Source organism: Mya arenaria, chromosome 16 (genome assembly GCF_026914265.1).
Source record: "Mya arenaria isolate MELC-2E11 chromosome 16, ASM2691426v1".
In the NCBI taxonomy this organism is placed as follows: Eukaryota; Metazoa; Mollusca; class Bivalvia; order Myida; family Myidae; genus Mya; species Mya arenaria.
This window is the reverse complement of record NC_069137.1, coordinates 33,314,974-33,333,000: the sequence shown is the minus strand read 5'-3', so window position 1 is coordinate 33,333,000 and position 18,027 is coordinate 33,314,974. Positions and strand designations below refer to the sequence as shown.

At 35.5% G+C, this 18,027-nt stretch overlaps 1 protein-coding gene across 1 annotated transcript in view; it reads right to left on the bottom strand.

Annotated features, from left to right (window-relative positions):
* LOC128221944 (low-density lipoprotein receptor-related protein 1B-like) overlaps positions 1–11,143 on the bottom strand; it is an 82,075-nt gene extending 70,932 nt beyond the window's left edge. The window contains exons 1-6 of the mRNA XM_052930655.1: positions 11,017–11,143; positions 6,606–6,735; positions 5,728–6,454; positions 5,020–5,190; positions 4,536–4,694; positions 437–556 (exon numbers count right to left, since the gene is read on the bottom strand). Coding sequence (XP_052786615.1) covers positions 437–556; positions 4,536–4,694; positions 5,020–5,190; positions 5,728–6,454; positions 6,606–6,735; positions 11,017–11,102 — 1,393 coding nt within the window. The 5' untranslated portion in view covers positions 11,103–11,143. The remainder of the gene's footprint in view (positions 1–436; positions 557–4,535; positions 4,695–5,019; positions 5,191–5,727; positions 6,455–6,605; positions 6,736–11,016) is intronic.
* Between the last annotated feature and the right edge of the window lie 6,884 nt (positions 11,144–18,027).

Below are 18,027 nucleotides of genomic sequence, written 5' to 3'. Positions count from 1 at the left end.
GTATTATGACGTCATCACTTTGAATTTCGAAGAGTTGACGTCATTCTTCACAACGAAACGCATGGTACTATAGCATGACAGCAACTTATGTTAATAAAACAATTGCGACCTCAGACGAAGAAGTGGCGCGCAGGACAGCTTTACAGTTCATTCTAAAATCAGGAATGATCAACACGTATTTAAACATCGTTACGGAAATATATAAGTTTATAAGGGGCGTGCTTATTATTATTATTATTGATACAGAAATGAATGAACTTGTTTTTCTATTTTGATTCATAAAAGCAACCCTTTTGGTTTTCGATAAATCTTTCCTGAAATATGGAGGGACGTTTCTATTTTTGATGAGTATATGTTGATGACTAACATCCAGTATTATACTTCATCTATAATTAGGGTTCAGTATTAACACAATAAATAGGCGTTGTTTGCTTACCACAGTTATTTTCATCTCCTCCATCCGAGCAATCATGATCGCCATCACAAACCCAAGAGTCAGGAATACAATTACCGTCAGAACATAGAAACCCTTCACACGCGTTGACCGTGGTTGTCCCTAAAATTGAAATTTGTTCTTATTTCAAACGCCACATTTCAATGTTCAAACACGCATCGCATTTTTGTGCTCGATTTAAATGATGTAATATTTCAGCATTGCGATTTTCGAAAATTGACTTAATTTCAATCTGCCGATAAAAATATGATTTGTGGTATTAATGTTTGTTTAGTTTTTAAATGAGGCTTATAAACGTGTTGTATTGTAAGTCATGTTGCGAATTTGTTAAAAGTTGCTTCATCAAACGGCTTCATTTTCCAAACTGAACATATATTAAAATGTTAGCATTTATGTCTTTTATGTGTGTCCTATACTTTTCAAGTGTTTATCTAAAACAATGCATAGTTTAAACATACCATATATAAACCATGACAGAATGTTCGTATAACAAATGGTGTTTACTTTAACAAAAAGAGAAACCGATATGGGACCTTTTTCAGTCGTACTTAAATATTTCATTAAGTTAAGAAAGTACTTCTGCGGTATGAAATAAAAGAAAGAAATACTACGAAAGTCAGTCGTTCTGGAGGTAAGTTTTTCATCTCGTTGGTTGCTTAAAAAGACTTCACATTATCCATACATTGCAACCGACTAACAAACTATCATTTATTTAGTCATTTGAAAATGGGAAAATGTTAAGCTGCCAAACAAGAAGCATGTTAGGTAACGACCTCGTCCAGTATAACAGAGGGCCCGGGATAGAACTTGACTGTTACGGTAACGACTTTGTCCAGTCTTACAGAGGACCCGTGTGGATCTTAACTGTTACGGTAACAACTGCGTCCAGTATAACAGAGGGCCCGAGATGGATCTTAGCTGTAACGGTAACGACTGCGTCCAGTATAACAGGGGACCCGGGGTGAATCTTAACTGTTACGTTAACGACTGCCTCCAGTATAACAGAAGGCCCGGGGTGGATCTTAACTGTAACGGTAACGACTTCGTCCAGTATTATAGAGGGCCTTGGGTGGATCTTATTTGTACCGGTAACGACTTTGTCTAGTATAACAGAAGGCCCGGAGTGGATCTTAACTGTAACGGTAACGACTGCGTCCAGTATAACATAAGGCTCGGGGTGGATCTTAAATGATACGGTAACGACTGCGTCTAGTAAAACAGAATGCCAGAGGTGGATCTTAACTGTTACGGTAACGACTTCGTCCAGAATAACAGGAGGCCCGAGGTGGATCTTAATTGTTACGGTAACAACTTCATCCAGTATAACAGGAGGGCCGAGGTGGATCTTAACTGTTACGGTAACCACTTCGTCCAGTATAACAGGAGGCCCGAGGTCGATCTTAATTGTTACGGTAACGACTTCGTCCAGTATAACAGGAGGGCCGAGGTGGATCTTAACTGTTACGGTAACGACTTCGTCCAGTATAACAGAATGCCCGGGGTGGATCTTAACTGTTACGGTAACGACTTTGACCAGTATAACAGAGGGCCTGGGGTGGATCTTAACTGTTACGGTAACGACTTCGTCCAGTATAACAGGAGGCCCGAGGTGGATCTTAATTGTTACGGTAACGACCTCGTCCAGTATAACAGAATGCCCGGGGTGGATCTTAACTGTTACGGTAACGACTTTGACCAGTATAACAGAGGGCCTGGGGTGGATCTTAACTGTTACGGTAACAACTTGGTCCAGTATAACAGAAGGCCCGGGGTGGATTTTAACTGTAACGGTAACGACCTCGTCAAGTAAAACAGAGGGCCCGAGGTGGATCTTAACTGTTACGGTTACAACCTCGTCTAGTTACACATAGGCCCTGAGGCGGATCTTAACTGTTACGGTAACGACTTCGTCCAGTATAACAGAGGGCCCGGGTTGGATTTTAACTGTAACGGTAACGACTTCGTCCAGTATAACAGAGGGCCCTTGGGTGGATCTTAACTGTAACGGTAACTACTTTGTCCAGTATAACAGAAGGCCCGAGGCGGATCTTAACTGTTACGGTTACGACTTCGTCCAGTATAACAGAGGGTCCGGGGTGGATCGTGACTGTTACGGTAACGATCTCGTCTAGGAACACATAGGCTCTGGGGCGGATCTTAGCTGTAACGGTAACGTACTCGTCGAAGTCCAGGTGCGGATATTTTTAACGGCATGGGTAACTACCTTGTCCAGTAACATTGAGGGTCGGGTCTGAACTGTAACGGAAATAATCTCGTCTAATATAGAATACCCGGGCGTATTTTATTCTCAACGGTAACGACTTTGTCCAGTAACATAAACGTACAGGGGCGGACTTAACTGTAACGGTAACAAACTCATATATTAAACAGATGCTCATGGGCGGAGCTTAATTATAACGGTTACGACCTCTTCTAGTTACACAAAAGTTTCGACATGGATTTTAACTGTAACGGCTACGACCTCGTTTAAGTACACAGAGGTCCCATGTGGATCTGAACTGCAACGGCTACGACCTCGTCTAGTTACACAGAGGTTAAGTGTGGATCTTAGCTGTAACGGCTACGACCTCGTCTTGTTACACAGAGGTCCCGTGTTGATCTCAACTGTAACGCTAACGACCTCGTAATTTTACACAAAGGTCCCGTGTGGACTTTGATTGTAACGGCTACGATCTCGTCTAGTTACACAGAGGTCCTGTGTCGACTTTGACTGTAACGGCTACGACCTCGTCTAGTTACACAGAAGTCCCGTGTGGACTTTGACTGTAACGGCTAAGATCTCGTCTTGTTAAACAGAGGTCCAGTGTGGATCATAACTGTAACGGTAACGACCTCGTATAGTTACAAAGAGGTCCCATGTGGATCTTGGCTGTAACGCTAACGACCTCGTCTAGTTACATATTGGTCCCCTGTGGATCTTAACTGTAACGGTCACGACCTCGTCTAGTTACATAAAGGTCCCGCGTGGATCTTAACTGTAACGGTCACGACCTCTTCTAGTTATACAGAGGTCCCGCATGGATCTTAACTGTAACGCTAACGACCTCGTCTAGTTACACAGAGGTCCCGTGTGGATCTTAACTGTAACGGCTAGACCTCGCCTAGTTACACAGAGGTCCCGTGTGTATCTTAGCTGTAAAAGCTACGACCTCGTCTCGTTACACAGAGGTCCCATGTGGATCTTAACTGTAACGGTCACGACCTCGCCTAGTTACACAGAGGTCCCGTGTGGATCTTAACTGTAACGGTCACGGCCTCGTCTAGTAACACAGAGGTCCCGTGTTGATCTTAACTGTACCGCTAACGACCTCGTCTCGTTACACAGAGGACCCTTGTGGATCTTAACTGTAACGGTCATGACCTCGTCTAGTTACACAGAGGACCCGTGTGGATCTTAACTGTAACGCTAACGACCTCGTCTATTTACACAGAGGTTACGTGTGGATCTTAACTGTAACGCTAACGACCTCGTCTAGTTACACAGATGTCCCGTGTGGATCTTAGTTGTAAAACTAACGACCTGGACCCGGGTCAGATCGTAACTGTTATGGTAACGATATCAACCAGTAACAACGAGGACCCTTTGCGGATTTTACATGTTACGCTCACGACCTCGTCTAAAACACAGGGGATCCGGGGGAGATCTTAACTGTGTCGGTAATATCATCGTTTAAGGTAAACATCGGACACGGGGCGAATCTTAGCTGTAACGGTAACGACCTCTGCTAGTTAAACAGATGACCCGGGCGGTTCTTATTAATAACGGTAACGACATCGTCTTGTACCAAAGATGATCCGGGCGGACTTTTACTGTAACGGTTACGACCTCGTCTTGATAAACAGAGGTCCAGGGGCGGGTCTGACTTATTGATTGTTTGATGTATTCCATAAATCACAGAATCCAGTGTCATTGTGCGTAGTTTATCTACATTACATTATTTCGATAAAACTACCTCCTTCAGCTTAATCTTATGTAGCATTCCGTTATTTCTAGTTTGATTTGAAATATAAAACTCTTTTTTCTTACAGTTAAATCTTGCAAATAAAACGTGACACCTACGTGGACATTCGGCTAACATCACACATGTCTGACTTTCAGTTACATTTCCTTGGCAAGTTGATGCAAGAGAAGCCGGTGCATTGCATGATCTGTCTCTCGTCATTGTTCCAGTGGTGCATGTTTGGGAACATTGAGACCATGGCGACCATTCCCCCCAATCTTAAAATGACGAAATATGTACACATACATTGTATATCCAGTTCGTCTGTATATTTCCTTAGTTATCAAATGGGCTCATAAAAATACGGTCAGAAATAATTTTAGTACTGTTATTAAAAAAATGTATGTTTAAACATTTATCGTATGTAAAATCAAACACTGCGGTTTAGCCTCTTATACTTTCACGACAATCTTGTTTTAAAAAATAACAGGTAAAAATGAATCACCTATAAAACAGAAATAAAGGTCGTTTTAAAATAAACTGTAACTCGGTTGTTACTGATTATATTCTACAAATCTTAAGAAGTTAAGAAAACGAAGTTACATGGACAAAACTCGTGAATGACGCATTCCTTTGTTTCTGTTGCATTTCCAATGCAAAATCCTTCAGTAATAGGCGGAAGTACATCACATGACCTGTGTCTACTTTTGCTGCCGCTGTCACATGACTGAGAACAGTCGGACCATGCAGACCAGTCACTCCAGGAACTGTGAACTAAATAGATTAAAACTTTATTTAACGCAGGTTCTGCACCTACTTCTACTAATCCTGTGGTTACACCATAAATAAAACAACATTGGAAGGGCTTACTACAATTTGAAGAGAGGCTGTCCTTGGTATCAACTTTGTTAAATGTGTCGTATTATTTAAAGTGTATACATTGAAATGTGAATAATTATGGATATTTACGTATTGTTATCTTAAAACCACTTTGGTGGCGATCGTTTTGGCATAACCCGTACAATTCATCAAAGGTGTATACAAATGGCTGCTGATGTCTATTTGACCGGAGCCGTTTTAGAAATGAAGTACCTACAATGCATGCTCCTCGAAGAGCCTGTTTTTTAAGGTCGGTGTTAAATTGAATGCCCTATATATTCTCAACTAATGGCATATTAAGTTATGAAATGACATGAAAACTTTACTTTACTGCAGAACATCAGTTTATGAAACCCATTCATTTTTTAACAATCTTGTTCTATTCCCTAATCATCTTATTTTATAGACAGCAATAGCAAACGATTTACTTACGCGCCTTGATGGTGGCCATAATGCCGTCTTCTATTGTAGATCCCTGCTTATCAATGATCCCAACAACTTCATTTGCTCTACCTATTAGCTCTTCAACCTTCTTTTCAAGTTCAGTTGTTTCGTTTCGCACATGAGCCCGTGTTTCATTCATGTCTTGAAGTATATTAGTTTTAAAAAAGGCTAGACTTTCTGTTTCATTGGCAATATAATCTCGGACTTGAGAATTTAGAGCAATCAATGTTTTATTGTTGTCATCTATTTCCCTTTCAATATTAATGGCCAACTCAGTTTTAACTTCAAAGCTGAGATTGCCCAAATATGTGAATATATCAGAGCGCAAACGACTCCCAGTTTCAACTAATGTTTCGCTTACATTATTTAAAGTAGCTGATATCTCATCGGCGCCATGATTCACATGATCACTGACAGCGTTGGTTAATGAGTTAATAGTTAAGGAAACGTTTGAACGAAACACCGACAATGTATCTTTAAGAACAATCTTAACATCGTTCATTTCCCTTTTTTGTTTTTCAAAGGAATGCTTATACATAGTGAGAGTATTTTGAATGTTATTCAATTCTGGTTTTGTATATGCTACAGTATGCTCGTTCCTTGAACCGTTACTTGTAGTCTCTCTGATATCGTTTTCTGACGTGGAAACTATTGATTCAAGCTTAGAAACTCTATCAGCTAGTGTAACAAAATCTCCTTCATTTGCGTTCACTATCTGAAAAAAGAACAATATGTTGATCAGAAGGAGTGTATACCGCCATTGCGTAATGCTAACTAGCTAGCGTCCTCGGTCGATAACCTGAACAGGTCCGTAAAAAGACATATCGACCTTAACAGAAGTCTAGAGTTGTAAAATGTATACCTACCACCTCGACGTAGGCCTGAAGGGCTTTCAATTTCAGTTCCAATCGACGCTCCATTCGTTCTAACCTGTCTGCCCCACAGGTCTGTAGCACTATCATCAGCACAACGACGGATGGGCGTATCCACATCATTCTGTAAACATTTAATTGATATAAATATGTTCTAAACAAATCAAAGCGTTTGAAACGTGACTGATTCCATAGTTTAACGTTACTTTTATATCATTGACATATAGCGACTGCAATATATTGTTTATACAGTTAATTATGTTCGTTGATTAACCTAACTGTACGATACTTGAATATGATTTTATTTCCACCATGTTTCATTCGAAAAGACGAGCAACTGCCTTATGCAATTTTCTCGGTTATTCAATCAAATACTATCGGTCTGAAGTGTTCAAAGTAAATATAATTTTATTTCATTTTGTTTTCTTAGAACAATTACAATGAATTTGCACATGACATTTCAATTTTTGGAAACATGATAGGCATTCTTTCATCATATTTGACTGCATCGTCTCTATCGCTACATTATTACGCTCTTCAACACTGAGTACCGTAGAAACCTTTACTACGAAAATCTCGAAATCGTTAATGATAAATGAGCATTTTTATGTGCCGTATGAAAACCTCTTCAGAATCTAAGCGAATGTAAACACGTTATGTGTTATGTTATATTAAGGTATTAGCCATGTAATACAACTCGGGAAACATCGGGTAACATCGACATATATCGCCACTCGCCGTAACAGATCGCGACGAACATCGGGCGTATTCGGCCTGTACCGGATGTTGCTATTTTTAGAAACAGAAGGTATATCCCGGCTATTCTTAGGTCAATAAACATTGTGATGTTTTTCTCATGAATATACGTTTAAAATAAATAAACACTAAAAGTACACGCTGACAGTTGATTACGATACATCTAACAATTTGAGTCATTACAGTTAAACATGGATTATAAGTGAAATATACGCGTAAGAGAAGATTTTCTCTCGAAAAAACGAACTGTCAACAATCGGAATGGAACTGGGATATTCGTATCAAAGGGCTCTGAATGTAAGTATCCTTGAGCAGTTTTGTAAGTTTGTGTTCAAAAACGTTTGTTTTTTTAATTTATCTTTGGAATTCTTAAATCATTTTTATTAGCTAAATGTTTAGACAGCATGTTCATATTTTACATGTACTTACATGTATGTACATGTTACATATTTTTATATGTACTTATGCACATAACTTATGTTTAAGATATAATATGAGTATGTAATCTTTTAATTGATTGTTTTATCTTAGAAAAATATTAGACTTAAAATTTTGTTTTAAAATGATGTGTTTTGGTACGTGACCTATTTCTAACATACCACAATACATGTACATACCTGTTATTTGTTTACAAAATGCATATTTTCAAAATTAACCTGTGAAAAAAAAGTTGTATGTGGTTTGGGGCTTGAAGCCCCATCTGCTAGGACACTATTGACATCCATTGGCTTGGTGTAGGTCTCGTTAAAACCCCATACTGTTGTGAATCATTATCAACCATATGCACAACAACTACACAGTTGTGCCTACCAACCCTTACTCTTAGCTAAAACAGATTTTAGTGCAGAATGTATAATACTTTTGCATTTGTATTTTACGGTGGTAGTTTCTGCTGGTTGATAATCAGAAGTCTAATTTCTTCCAGGCAGGAAAATGTCTGAATATTACTTAGTCAACAACACTTGGTTATGAAGAATTCCAGCCTGCATTAAATACTATGTTGGATCCTTGAGAGCGGATTTGACAGCCACGTCCATCCACAAGGCAGTCGCATCTGATCGAGATGATGTGAGTATTTCATATAAAACATATTTGACTTGGTTTTTGTTTTTATAAACCTACTGTATTCAATAATCAAGTGGTGGTGGTGGTGGTGGTGGTGGTGATGGTAGTCAAGTGGTGGTGGTGGTGGTGGTGGTGGTGGTGGTGGTGGTGGTGGTGGTGGTGATGATGATGATGATGATGATGATGATGATGATGATGATGATGATTTTATTTATAAATTTAATAATTTTCTTTATATATATACATGTATGTATCAGCTTGTTGTTGTTTTTTCAAAATAATGTTGAGAAAACTGTTTATTTTTTATGTATGGCAGTATAATTATCTATACTGATTAGTTAGAAAGGCTTTAAAGTACAACTTTTTTTCCTTTACAGCACTAAACATTCTTGATGGGTAAAGTACCTGAAGGTGCATGAAAACCAAATCAGCATTGACTCAGCATTGAGTTATCATCTGTTCACACACTACAAGTACAAAGCATGGGAACAGACCAAACTTCAAATGTTGAAGAGTGAAGAATTATTGTGAAAAAACTAATTGTTAGAATACCAATGACAAAATAAAACAGATATACATCAAATTACCCACAGAGATTATTTACATGTTATAATATTTTAAAAAAAAACATTAGTTGAGTACTTTCACTCTGATATTTTTGGAGGGGCAAGCCCACTTAGTGTTCTTGTTTCTTCACATATTTTAGTTTAAAAGTACACTCATTTGTTTTAAACTCTGTATTCTGAGTTAGTATCATAAGTAAAATTCATTTATTTGAAAGAGTACATTTTATGAATAAGTCCAATTAAGCTTTATAATTTTTTACAAGAAAAAGGTTGATTTTTAAGCATTTTATTAGCTATAAAAATGTATGGTAACATGATATTATGTATATTTTCTTCAAAACTGGACGGTAAACTATCATAAATTGTCTTTTAAATTGTTCAATAGACATCATAGATAATATCTAAAATGATTTCAGCAGATTGCCTTATAGTTAACTATTTTGTATGAATTTTATAAAACTGCTATATATTTGCAAACATCGAAAAACTGCTCTTTTCCGAAGAATCATAAGATCAATCAAAATGATTTTTTTCCATGTGTATCAATAATGTGTTCGTTTTAACTTTAGTTTTCTGTTAACTGATGTTTATTTTACCAGAAACTGTTGTGTTTATTTCATAATCTCTGATAATGCGAAAAAAAATCAAATATAGACAAAATATTTACTTGTCGCTCTTTGCAGCCCTTGGAGTTTGGGGGTGGGTGTAATGAAACATAAATTCATTTTTTAATTCACGGTAAAAAATCTTCAAAATTTGGATAAAAGTCCCATAGTGTACCGTGATTATAACTATGTTGTCGGTTAAAGCTTTTAAAAAAGTGTGTATTACGCGGCTAATACCTTAAGCTACGAGATCCGTTGATGGCGTTAAGTTTATCACCTTGTTTGAAGAGTAATAATTTGTAACCATGCGACTTCATAAGAAGAATAGTTTTCTCCCATATTTCATAAATATTTATGAAATTGATGCTTATTCAATTATTTTCCCTAGGTACTAATGTACTCTAAACGGAAGAAAGTACCGGGGTTGCCGAAGATGACTTGAATGGAAGACTGTTATCTATTTCAGCCTTGATATTGCATAATACAAACAGCGAAGCATGCTTGTAAAAATATTCATTTAAATATATCCAAAACCGTAATTAAATTAAGGTTACCAACATGAACGTTTCGACCCATTTAGCAGAATGTCTTAAAGATAACCAATAAACATTAGTGAGTTAGTGTATGCTTAGTTGCTGCATCTTGCATTGTGCATTTCACCAGTACTTATCTTATAATACCATGTATACGACAGGGACAAACACAGAGCGTAATGACTACGAAGTCCATATCTGTTAAGCGAGCATCGTAAAGGTGCAGCTAAAGGGCGTTTTGATAAGTTTTTTTTTAATGAGTTATATTGTTTAGCTCATTGCAAATAAAATAAATTTGCAACACAAATACATGTTTTGTTTCAAAAATCAAAGTCAAGTGAGTTAAAGATAAAAATGCATTATTTATTAATTCCGTCAACCTCTATTTGGTCCCTTAAGGGCTCATACAACAGGGACAAGTCAATTATGTACAATAATATGGTTCTTAACAAATATTAGATATTCAAAACAGCAGGTCACTGGGGTTTAAACTAATTTAGGCACGTTAAACGCAACATTTATACAAATACTAGTTGAATTCTTGCTAGTAGAGTAAGTAATAAGAATTATTGCTGTGTCACTCATTACCGGGCCTTGTGCTTTATTCAATAACCAAAATAGATCTAATTAAAGAGGTCATTCTGAGAGTTTTGAACTGAGAAATTAATTGACCAATAAACGAAATGGAACAAATGAGGAACAAATGAGGTGTATCTAAAAACAATGTGCTATACTGTCATACTCAGATAAGATATATAACGCCGTATTTACCCGTGTGAATATAAACATCATCTACCATAATATTGTTTTGAAACTCTCCCTGTCTGACTGATATTTCACGCTTGCTTCATAAACATATATTAATAATGTACAAACATACCTGGTCCAAAAGGAATTATCACTACGCGTAAATTGTATCCAGTTAAAAGTGTTACACTCTTTGAAATAGTTTAAGCAAGCAGGCATCCGCGTTTCTGATAGCTGGGATAAACCAGCAGCTATTTCGAGCCTCATACCACGCATGCAAATGTTTTCAAATGACCTATATTTTGTACACTGCAGCGGTTTACAAAACGTTTATTAACAACAAACATTTAGCAGTGAAACTACAAGACAAGTTTCCGGATGTTAAGTATAAGAGCTAAAGTGTAATTTCTAAATAAATGATGAAGTATATTTAGTGATGAATTGCTTCAATATCGCTGTTAGAAAAATCTTTGATCAATCTAATGCATTTAAGTATCAGTTTTGGCTTCGCAATTTTAATCCCATTGGTGAATAATATGGAAAACACATGTTTATTATATCAGTGTGTGTATACCACGTGATAAATTACGTCATAAATGCTATGTCGGAAGACAAAATTTTGCTTAAATGAAGACTTAAATCAAAGATATCTTTTCTTTTACAACACCATTTTTAATAAAACAAAAGGCAGTCTATGCCGTTTAAAGTGCCCCGTATTTGTTTCATTACCGAAATTTGATGAGATCATTACTTTCATCTAACACTCCGACAAACCTGTTTCCTAAATAATGTTTTGACAGTGCTCCGTCAGACGGCCGTATTGTGAAAAGGTTTGTCGAAGTGTTTTAAGAAACTAGACTCTTAACCAAACTCTTGTAAAAGACTGAAGGCAGGGCTCCTTAAGCGGCGTAGACTGCGCTATGCTTCATTTAAAATGGTAAAGAAATAGTGAAGTTATATTTGTTTTAAAGTATTTTTCAAAACAAAATATTGCCTTCCGATGTAGCATTTATGACGCAATATATCACGTGGTATACACACACTGAATATGCTCGGAATGATATTTTTCTTCTGAAATAATGCACACACCATTGAATTATGATTGGAATAATAATTTGAGATAATTAAGAAAATATGATTTAGGTTTGCTTTCAAAAAAACTTTATTTATCCATTTTCTTGAAGAGATATACTGTTACACATATAAAATTGCATATTAGGTTATGTATTTTTACCCTAGATTATATCATTGAAACTGAAAATAATATTTACACATGAAAATCATGATTGTAAATCAAGACCCGGGGATTTGTTATTTAATCGTGTTATACTGCATTGTATGAACAGGCGAGGGCGGCATATAGCTATTCCCTATTTCGTCTGTGCGATACAAACCTCCTGTGCATACCATAACTCCAAAACAATCTTAGTTGCTCCAGTAAATTTTACTTGTGCATTATTTGCATTATAGTGATAAATATGGTATTTCGAGCGGACAGTTATATTTCTTCACTTATTAGAAACATACCGTGTTATATTATAATAGATTATTCCGTTCAAATGCCATATCGTAGAATAACCTCATATGGTGTAGAAGTCAACTCAAGATATTGCCACTGATATCTTGAAATTAGTTTGCATACAACAGCATATACATTTGCAAACAAGCCATAACATAAAATAAATAAAACAATGTTTTTTTTCTCTTTCCTGGATACATGTTGGCACCATGCAATACCAAAAACACATAGTTCCAACTTTTTTACATTAAAGCATTTGATAAACAAACCTTTATCAAGTACCGCAATAGAATGAAGACTTTACTTTCTAGGTGATTGTGGTAAAAACATAGTTCTTTTTTTTGTAAAATGTACTTTAAGAAAATGTTAATGTCAATTAATCAATGCTTCAGATGAGTACCGAAATTTGGTCTGAATACAACCATTTTGGACAGTCCTAAAATAAATATTAAAGCGTTACATAGGACAAAGTCTCAAAGGAGTCCCGAATGGCATTGCAAGCACCATACAATCCGCTTCGTTTGTCAAGTATATCCTATGGCAGTCAAACATCCTGATACTGTGTATATTCCTCTTACAAATGTTGTGATTACTTAGATAAAATAATAAGTGAAATACACAGTTTCATTTTGCACAACTTAAGCACATGACATGATGCATTCCACAGAGACCAAATGAAATAATGATGCATTCCACAGAGACCAAATGAAATAATGATGCATTCCACAGAGATCAAATGAAATAAAGATGCATTCAACAAAAATCAAACGTATATTATGATGCATTCCACAAAGACCAAATGTATATTATGATGTATTCCACAGAGACCATAGGTAAATTGTTATGCATTCATTAAAGACCAAAGATACTAATATGTTGCATACCACTAAGACCAAATGTAAATTAGGATGCATATCACAAAACCCAAACATATTAACAACATATCAATGTAAGTGTAGAAAGTTGATTTTTGAATGATTATTATTTTTTATACTTTTGATTAATTTGTTTTTATTTAACCTATAATTAATCTTGAGAAATGCTGAGCTTAATAAAAACATGACTAAATGTGAGTTGTTAAGAACACTTTATTCAAACGAACGGAACAATATTACGGCAATCTGGATGTTAATAGTAGCTTAGTTAAATATAGAATATATATTTTTTAAGAAATAAAACAAATATTACCATAATATTAATTATTGATATTGAAAATAAATATTACTTAAGTCAAAGAAAATATAAAACGGGATGTTAAAACGAAATACTGATCAGGTGATTAATGTAAAGTTGTGTCTCATTCTGTTAACACTTGCGGCTGTCCCACCTAGGACCATATGTTGACAGATGATGTGCTTAACGGTTGTTATTAGATTTTGATCTAGCTTGCAACGTTTTCATTTTCCTCCCAGTCATAATAAAATATTTGAAATCCTTCATAACCGTAGTCTTACAAGGGGCATTCGTTACTCAAGCACGTCAATTTGAGGTAACCTGTGTTGCTTATGTTAATCAGCGCTCGAAAATTGCAGATTCCACAACAAAAAACCGTTGTATTAAAGAACCTACTTTTAGTACTGAGTATTTAACCGAATTTCTCATTGCACTTAAAATTTAGTTTATTATTATGGGGACATCTTATGATTTTAAAAATGATATTTACCTGACTGTCTTTGTCAATTATAACTCTTTTTTCTTGGGGGGGGGGGGGGGGGGGGGGGGTCAGAATAAGAAATTTACAATTGCTTGGTCGACATAGGAATTACTTCGAACATTATACACATACAAATCATGATTATCTTCGACCGAACTGCTGTCATCGTTTCGATCACCATACACTCATTGCTTTGAAACATACTAAGAACATTTTGTAAAACAACACGTGCTCATACGTTTAAACTACTTTATTCATCGTTAATGCTAAGCAATAAGGCGACCGGGTTGTAAATAAATACCATTTAGGACCTGTGAAATCAAAATAGACAGTATGCATTATAATACATGTCTTAAGTCCTAAGGCTTAAACATATCATGTGAACTACATCAAAACCTATTTTTCTTTTATTAATCGCCTTAGGACTGAGCTATTAATATATTGTTATTAATTATGTGATTTCATATTGGCCTAGTTATTTGTCCGAGGTTAGCTGTATTTGCCTGAGCCCGAAAGTGTTATATCAAACCATACACAGTGGTGGAATCATTCAATAGTTTCAAGTATTCCAAATAGAGTTATACGAAGCACAACATTTTCAAAACAGTCGGAAAACGGAAAACAAAATGGCTACCTTTAAAAATAATTTTCAGCATTATTCTCATATAAGGCGAGTTTCGACAGCCAATGAAAATGGCCCATTTCTCAAATCCTATATGAGGCGAGTTTTGTAGCCAATCAAAACGGAGGAAACTCATATTAGGCGAGTTTGGTTGATATTGGCCGAGTTTGGACGATATTGAGCGAGTTCTGGCATATATTGTCTTCAATTGTCTGGTATTGGTACAGCAATTGTCTCTGTATCTCGTCAAATACGTAATAGTTGGTTAATAATGCTTAATATGAATGCCTGTTGTCCCGATATAATTTTCGTATCATTTGAAATGTTATTGCTTTGAAGAATTATTGTAATTCAACAGCAAAGTCGCTCTTAACGAATAAGGAAAACACACATCTCCTCTACATACATGTTTGAATACTAACGACCTTTGTTAGCCTCTCTGCTACCAGAGATTACTCTTGGTATTTCTGTCTAAATAGATAGCCGTAGTTTATGAGGAAAGCTCTTTTCTCGTTTCACTTCTTTCGTGATACTATCCCTGGGTATGCACTTAAGAAAATATAAAGTTATTTTTAATAAGTTTTGCAATTAAAACATTTTTATTATTATCCTTTTTTCTATATCGAAAAATTTCCTCACCATTTAAAATTAAATAACTATCTAGCAAGAAATATTAAGTGACCCTGTTTTCGCTGATGCTTTTCTGTTTCATAAGGTTGAATATGTTCCTTTTAAAGCTAAGTGCAATTATTTGCATACTAGCACAATATTGTTTTGAAAACTTCTCTTAACAGTTGAAAAATCACTATTGTTCTATTACAATATATTTACTTATACACAATCATACTTTGTCCTAATGAAAAGGATTACTACGCTTGAGTTATATCCTTCGAAAACTTGTGCACTCTTTCACAATGTTCAAGTCTGCAGGCAGTCGCGCGTCTGATTAGTGGGACATACAAGTGCAGTGTTATTTTCGTAGCTATTTCGGCCTACATGCGTTTATGTTTTAAATGACCTATTTCTTGCACACTGCAGAGGTTCACAGAACGATTATCAAAAGCAAAGCAGTGTATCTATAGAAGAACGTTTTCTGATGTTGAGTAACAAAGTTATATAGGAATCTCTGAATCAGTTATAAACAATACGTCTTGTTGAACTGCGGACTGAAATTTGTTTTTACCCTATGATCGATCAATTGTATAGATAGCAAATCAATATACATAATGTACTAATCATGAATTTGAGTTGAAAGAAGAATTTAAGCATGGGAAAAACGCCCTTAACACCAGCTTATGTAGTATTTTGAACCATACTATTCATCCATGAAATGGAAATTGTAAATTTTTAAGATATTTTATCAGTTACTTTCACTGAAAATGACACTTTAAGGTCAACATCATGAATTTTAATCAAAGGCGAAGGTTATGATTTTGTATTGGGTTTTACTGCATCAAGAAAACCGTCAAGGTTTACATATAAGCATTGCATGTTGCGGGGAGAGCAATTTTATAATGTTGATAGGAAAGAATATTGTCTCAAACCGTCCGCAATCTCTGTGTCATGCGTATCTACGACAGTATTTTAGTTGTGTTTTTTAGACTTTTAAGATAATGTGCAATGTTTTTCTTGTTATGTTTTATACGGCATTTCGAGGTGACAATAACAGTTCTTCACTTACTACCAACATACCGTGTTACACACAGGGACTCGTTTGTCGGTATATAACTTAAAAACTTGCCGGTATTGTAGCCTTAACAAATACTCTGTTGTAGTAATTAACACAAGAAATTTTCACACGTACCTTTGATTTATTTCCCATACTACAATAAAACCTTTATGTATGTAGTAATTATACTGCTTGATACTCAAACCATGCTTTTTATTTTGGACTCCTGTTGGCACTAAGCGATACAAGATAACAAACAAATCAAACTTACAAGCAATATTTAATGTTAGACGACTGTGACGAAATGTACCTATAATTGTTAAGACACCAAAACAAAGATATTCGTGTTAAATTAACATTAAATGTAAATCTGGTCTACTCCAAATCTACGAATGTAAATGGACAATTTTGATAAATGCGTTATATATCTTTTCTTTAAAGAACACGCTTTTGCAGTTTAAGGAACGAGGTCGCAAAAATCTTGGCATCTTATATCATTCCATGTAGTCAAGCATACGTAGCGAAACGTTTTGAAACTGATCACCGATTATCTTTGTTCATAAATCAAATAAAGCAAAAGTTTGACAATACGTGTTTCACATTGCCATAGCAATCAAGTTTCTCTCCATGAACAAATTGTTATGTAACATAAATACGGTATGCTTGGATCTATTATCATAGTCAAGTGTCTTCAACAAAGTGCGCACATATTTTTACAGTATACAACATTGTTTTGTCAAGTGACACTTCGAATCATAAATGCACAGAACTTATGCAGTGGCATTGAGGCAGACATTCTCCTGAGAGAGAGTGGATTTGTAAATATAACAGAAACTTTAATTTACAGCAATACTTTCACAAAAGTGCTCGAATAGTGTTTGCAAATGTAAAGGGTTTTGTGCATGCTTTCTCTTTAAACTGCTTAAATAAAATGTTACTACATAATCTTATCTCGAACAATCCTTTATAAATATTAACGGATGAAAATGCATGCACGAAAACTGTTGCATTAACACGAACCATCTTTAGGTATATTGTACAAAAAAGAAGTCTTTGTAAAATCATGTCATGTGTTATGTTTTCAAAATATAAAAATGATGCTAAGTCTTATAATATCAAGTATCGTTATTTACTACATTTGTTACATAACAAATACTTATTACATACGGATGTTTTATACATGTACAATCCTTTTACTTTGCAGTATGATAAATCAATATTCCACAAGTTGCTTCCCCAGCGGTGTGCCACCTATTTTTTCATGTTCTCTTTATACTTTGTTCCCCAATTACTTTTCAGAGTCCTTTATACGCATCATAGCATACTTTTTCTGTTTTCATACGTATAAGGACTATTAATAAATAGTAATAAGTGTTTGAAAGTAATTTTAATCGACCTACATTTACTTTCAAGTTGGTAAATTACTCGTCAGCTATTTTTCTTTATATGTCTACGTTGGTGCTGATTGTTATTTATTGTTCATGTGGTATAAGTAAAATGATTTTATTCCAATGGAGCAACAGCGACCGAATGAATGAGCTTGTAGTAGCACTGTCTAAATATGCTTTATCACGTTAGTGTGCTTTACAAACTGAAGAGCACATCTTAAGTTGACTGAAATATCCTTAAAGGGACTGTGCCACAGATTTGCACCCAATTTTTTGTCTGTAACAAATCTTA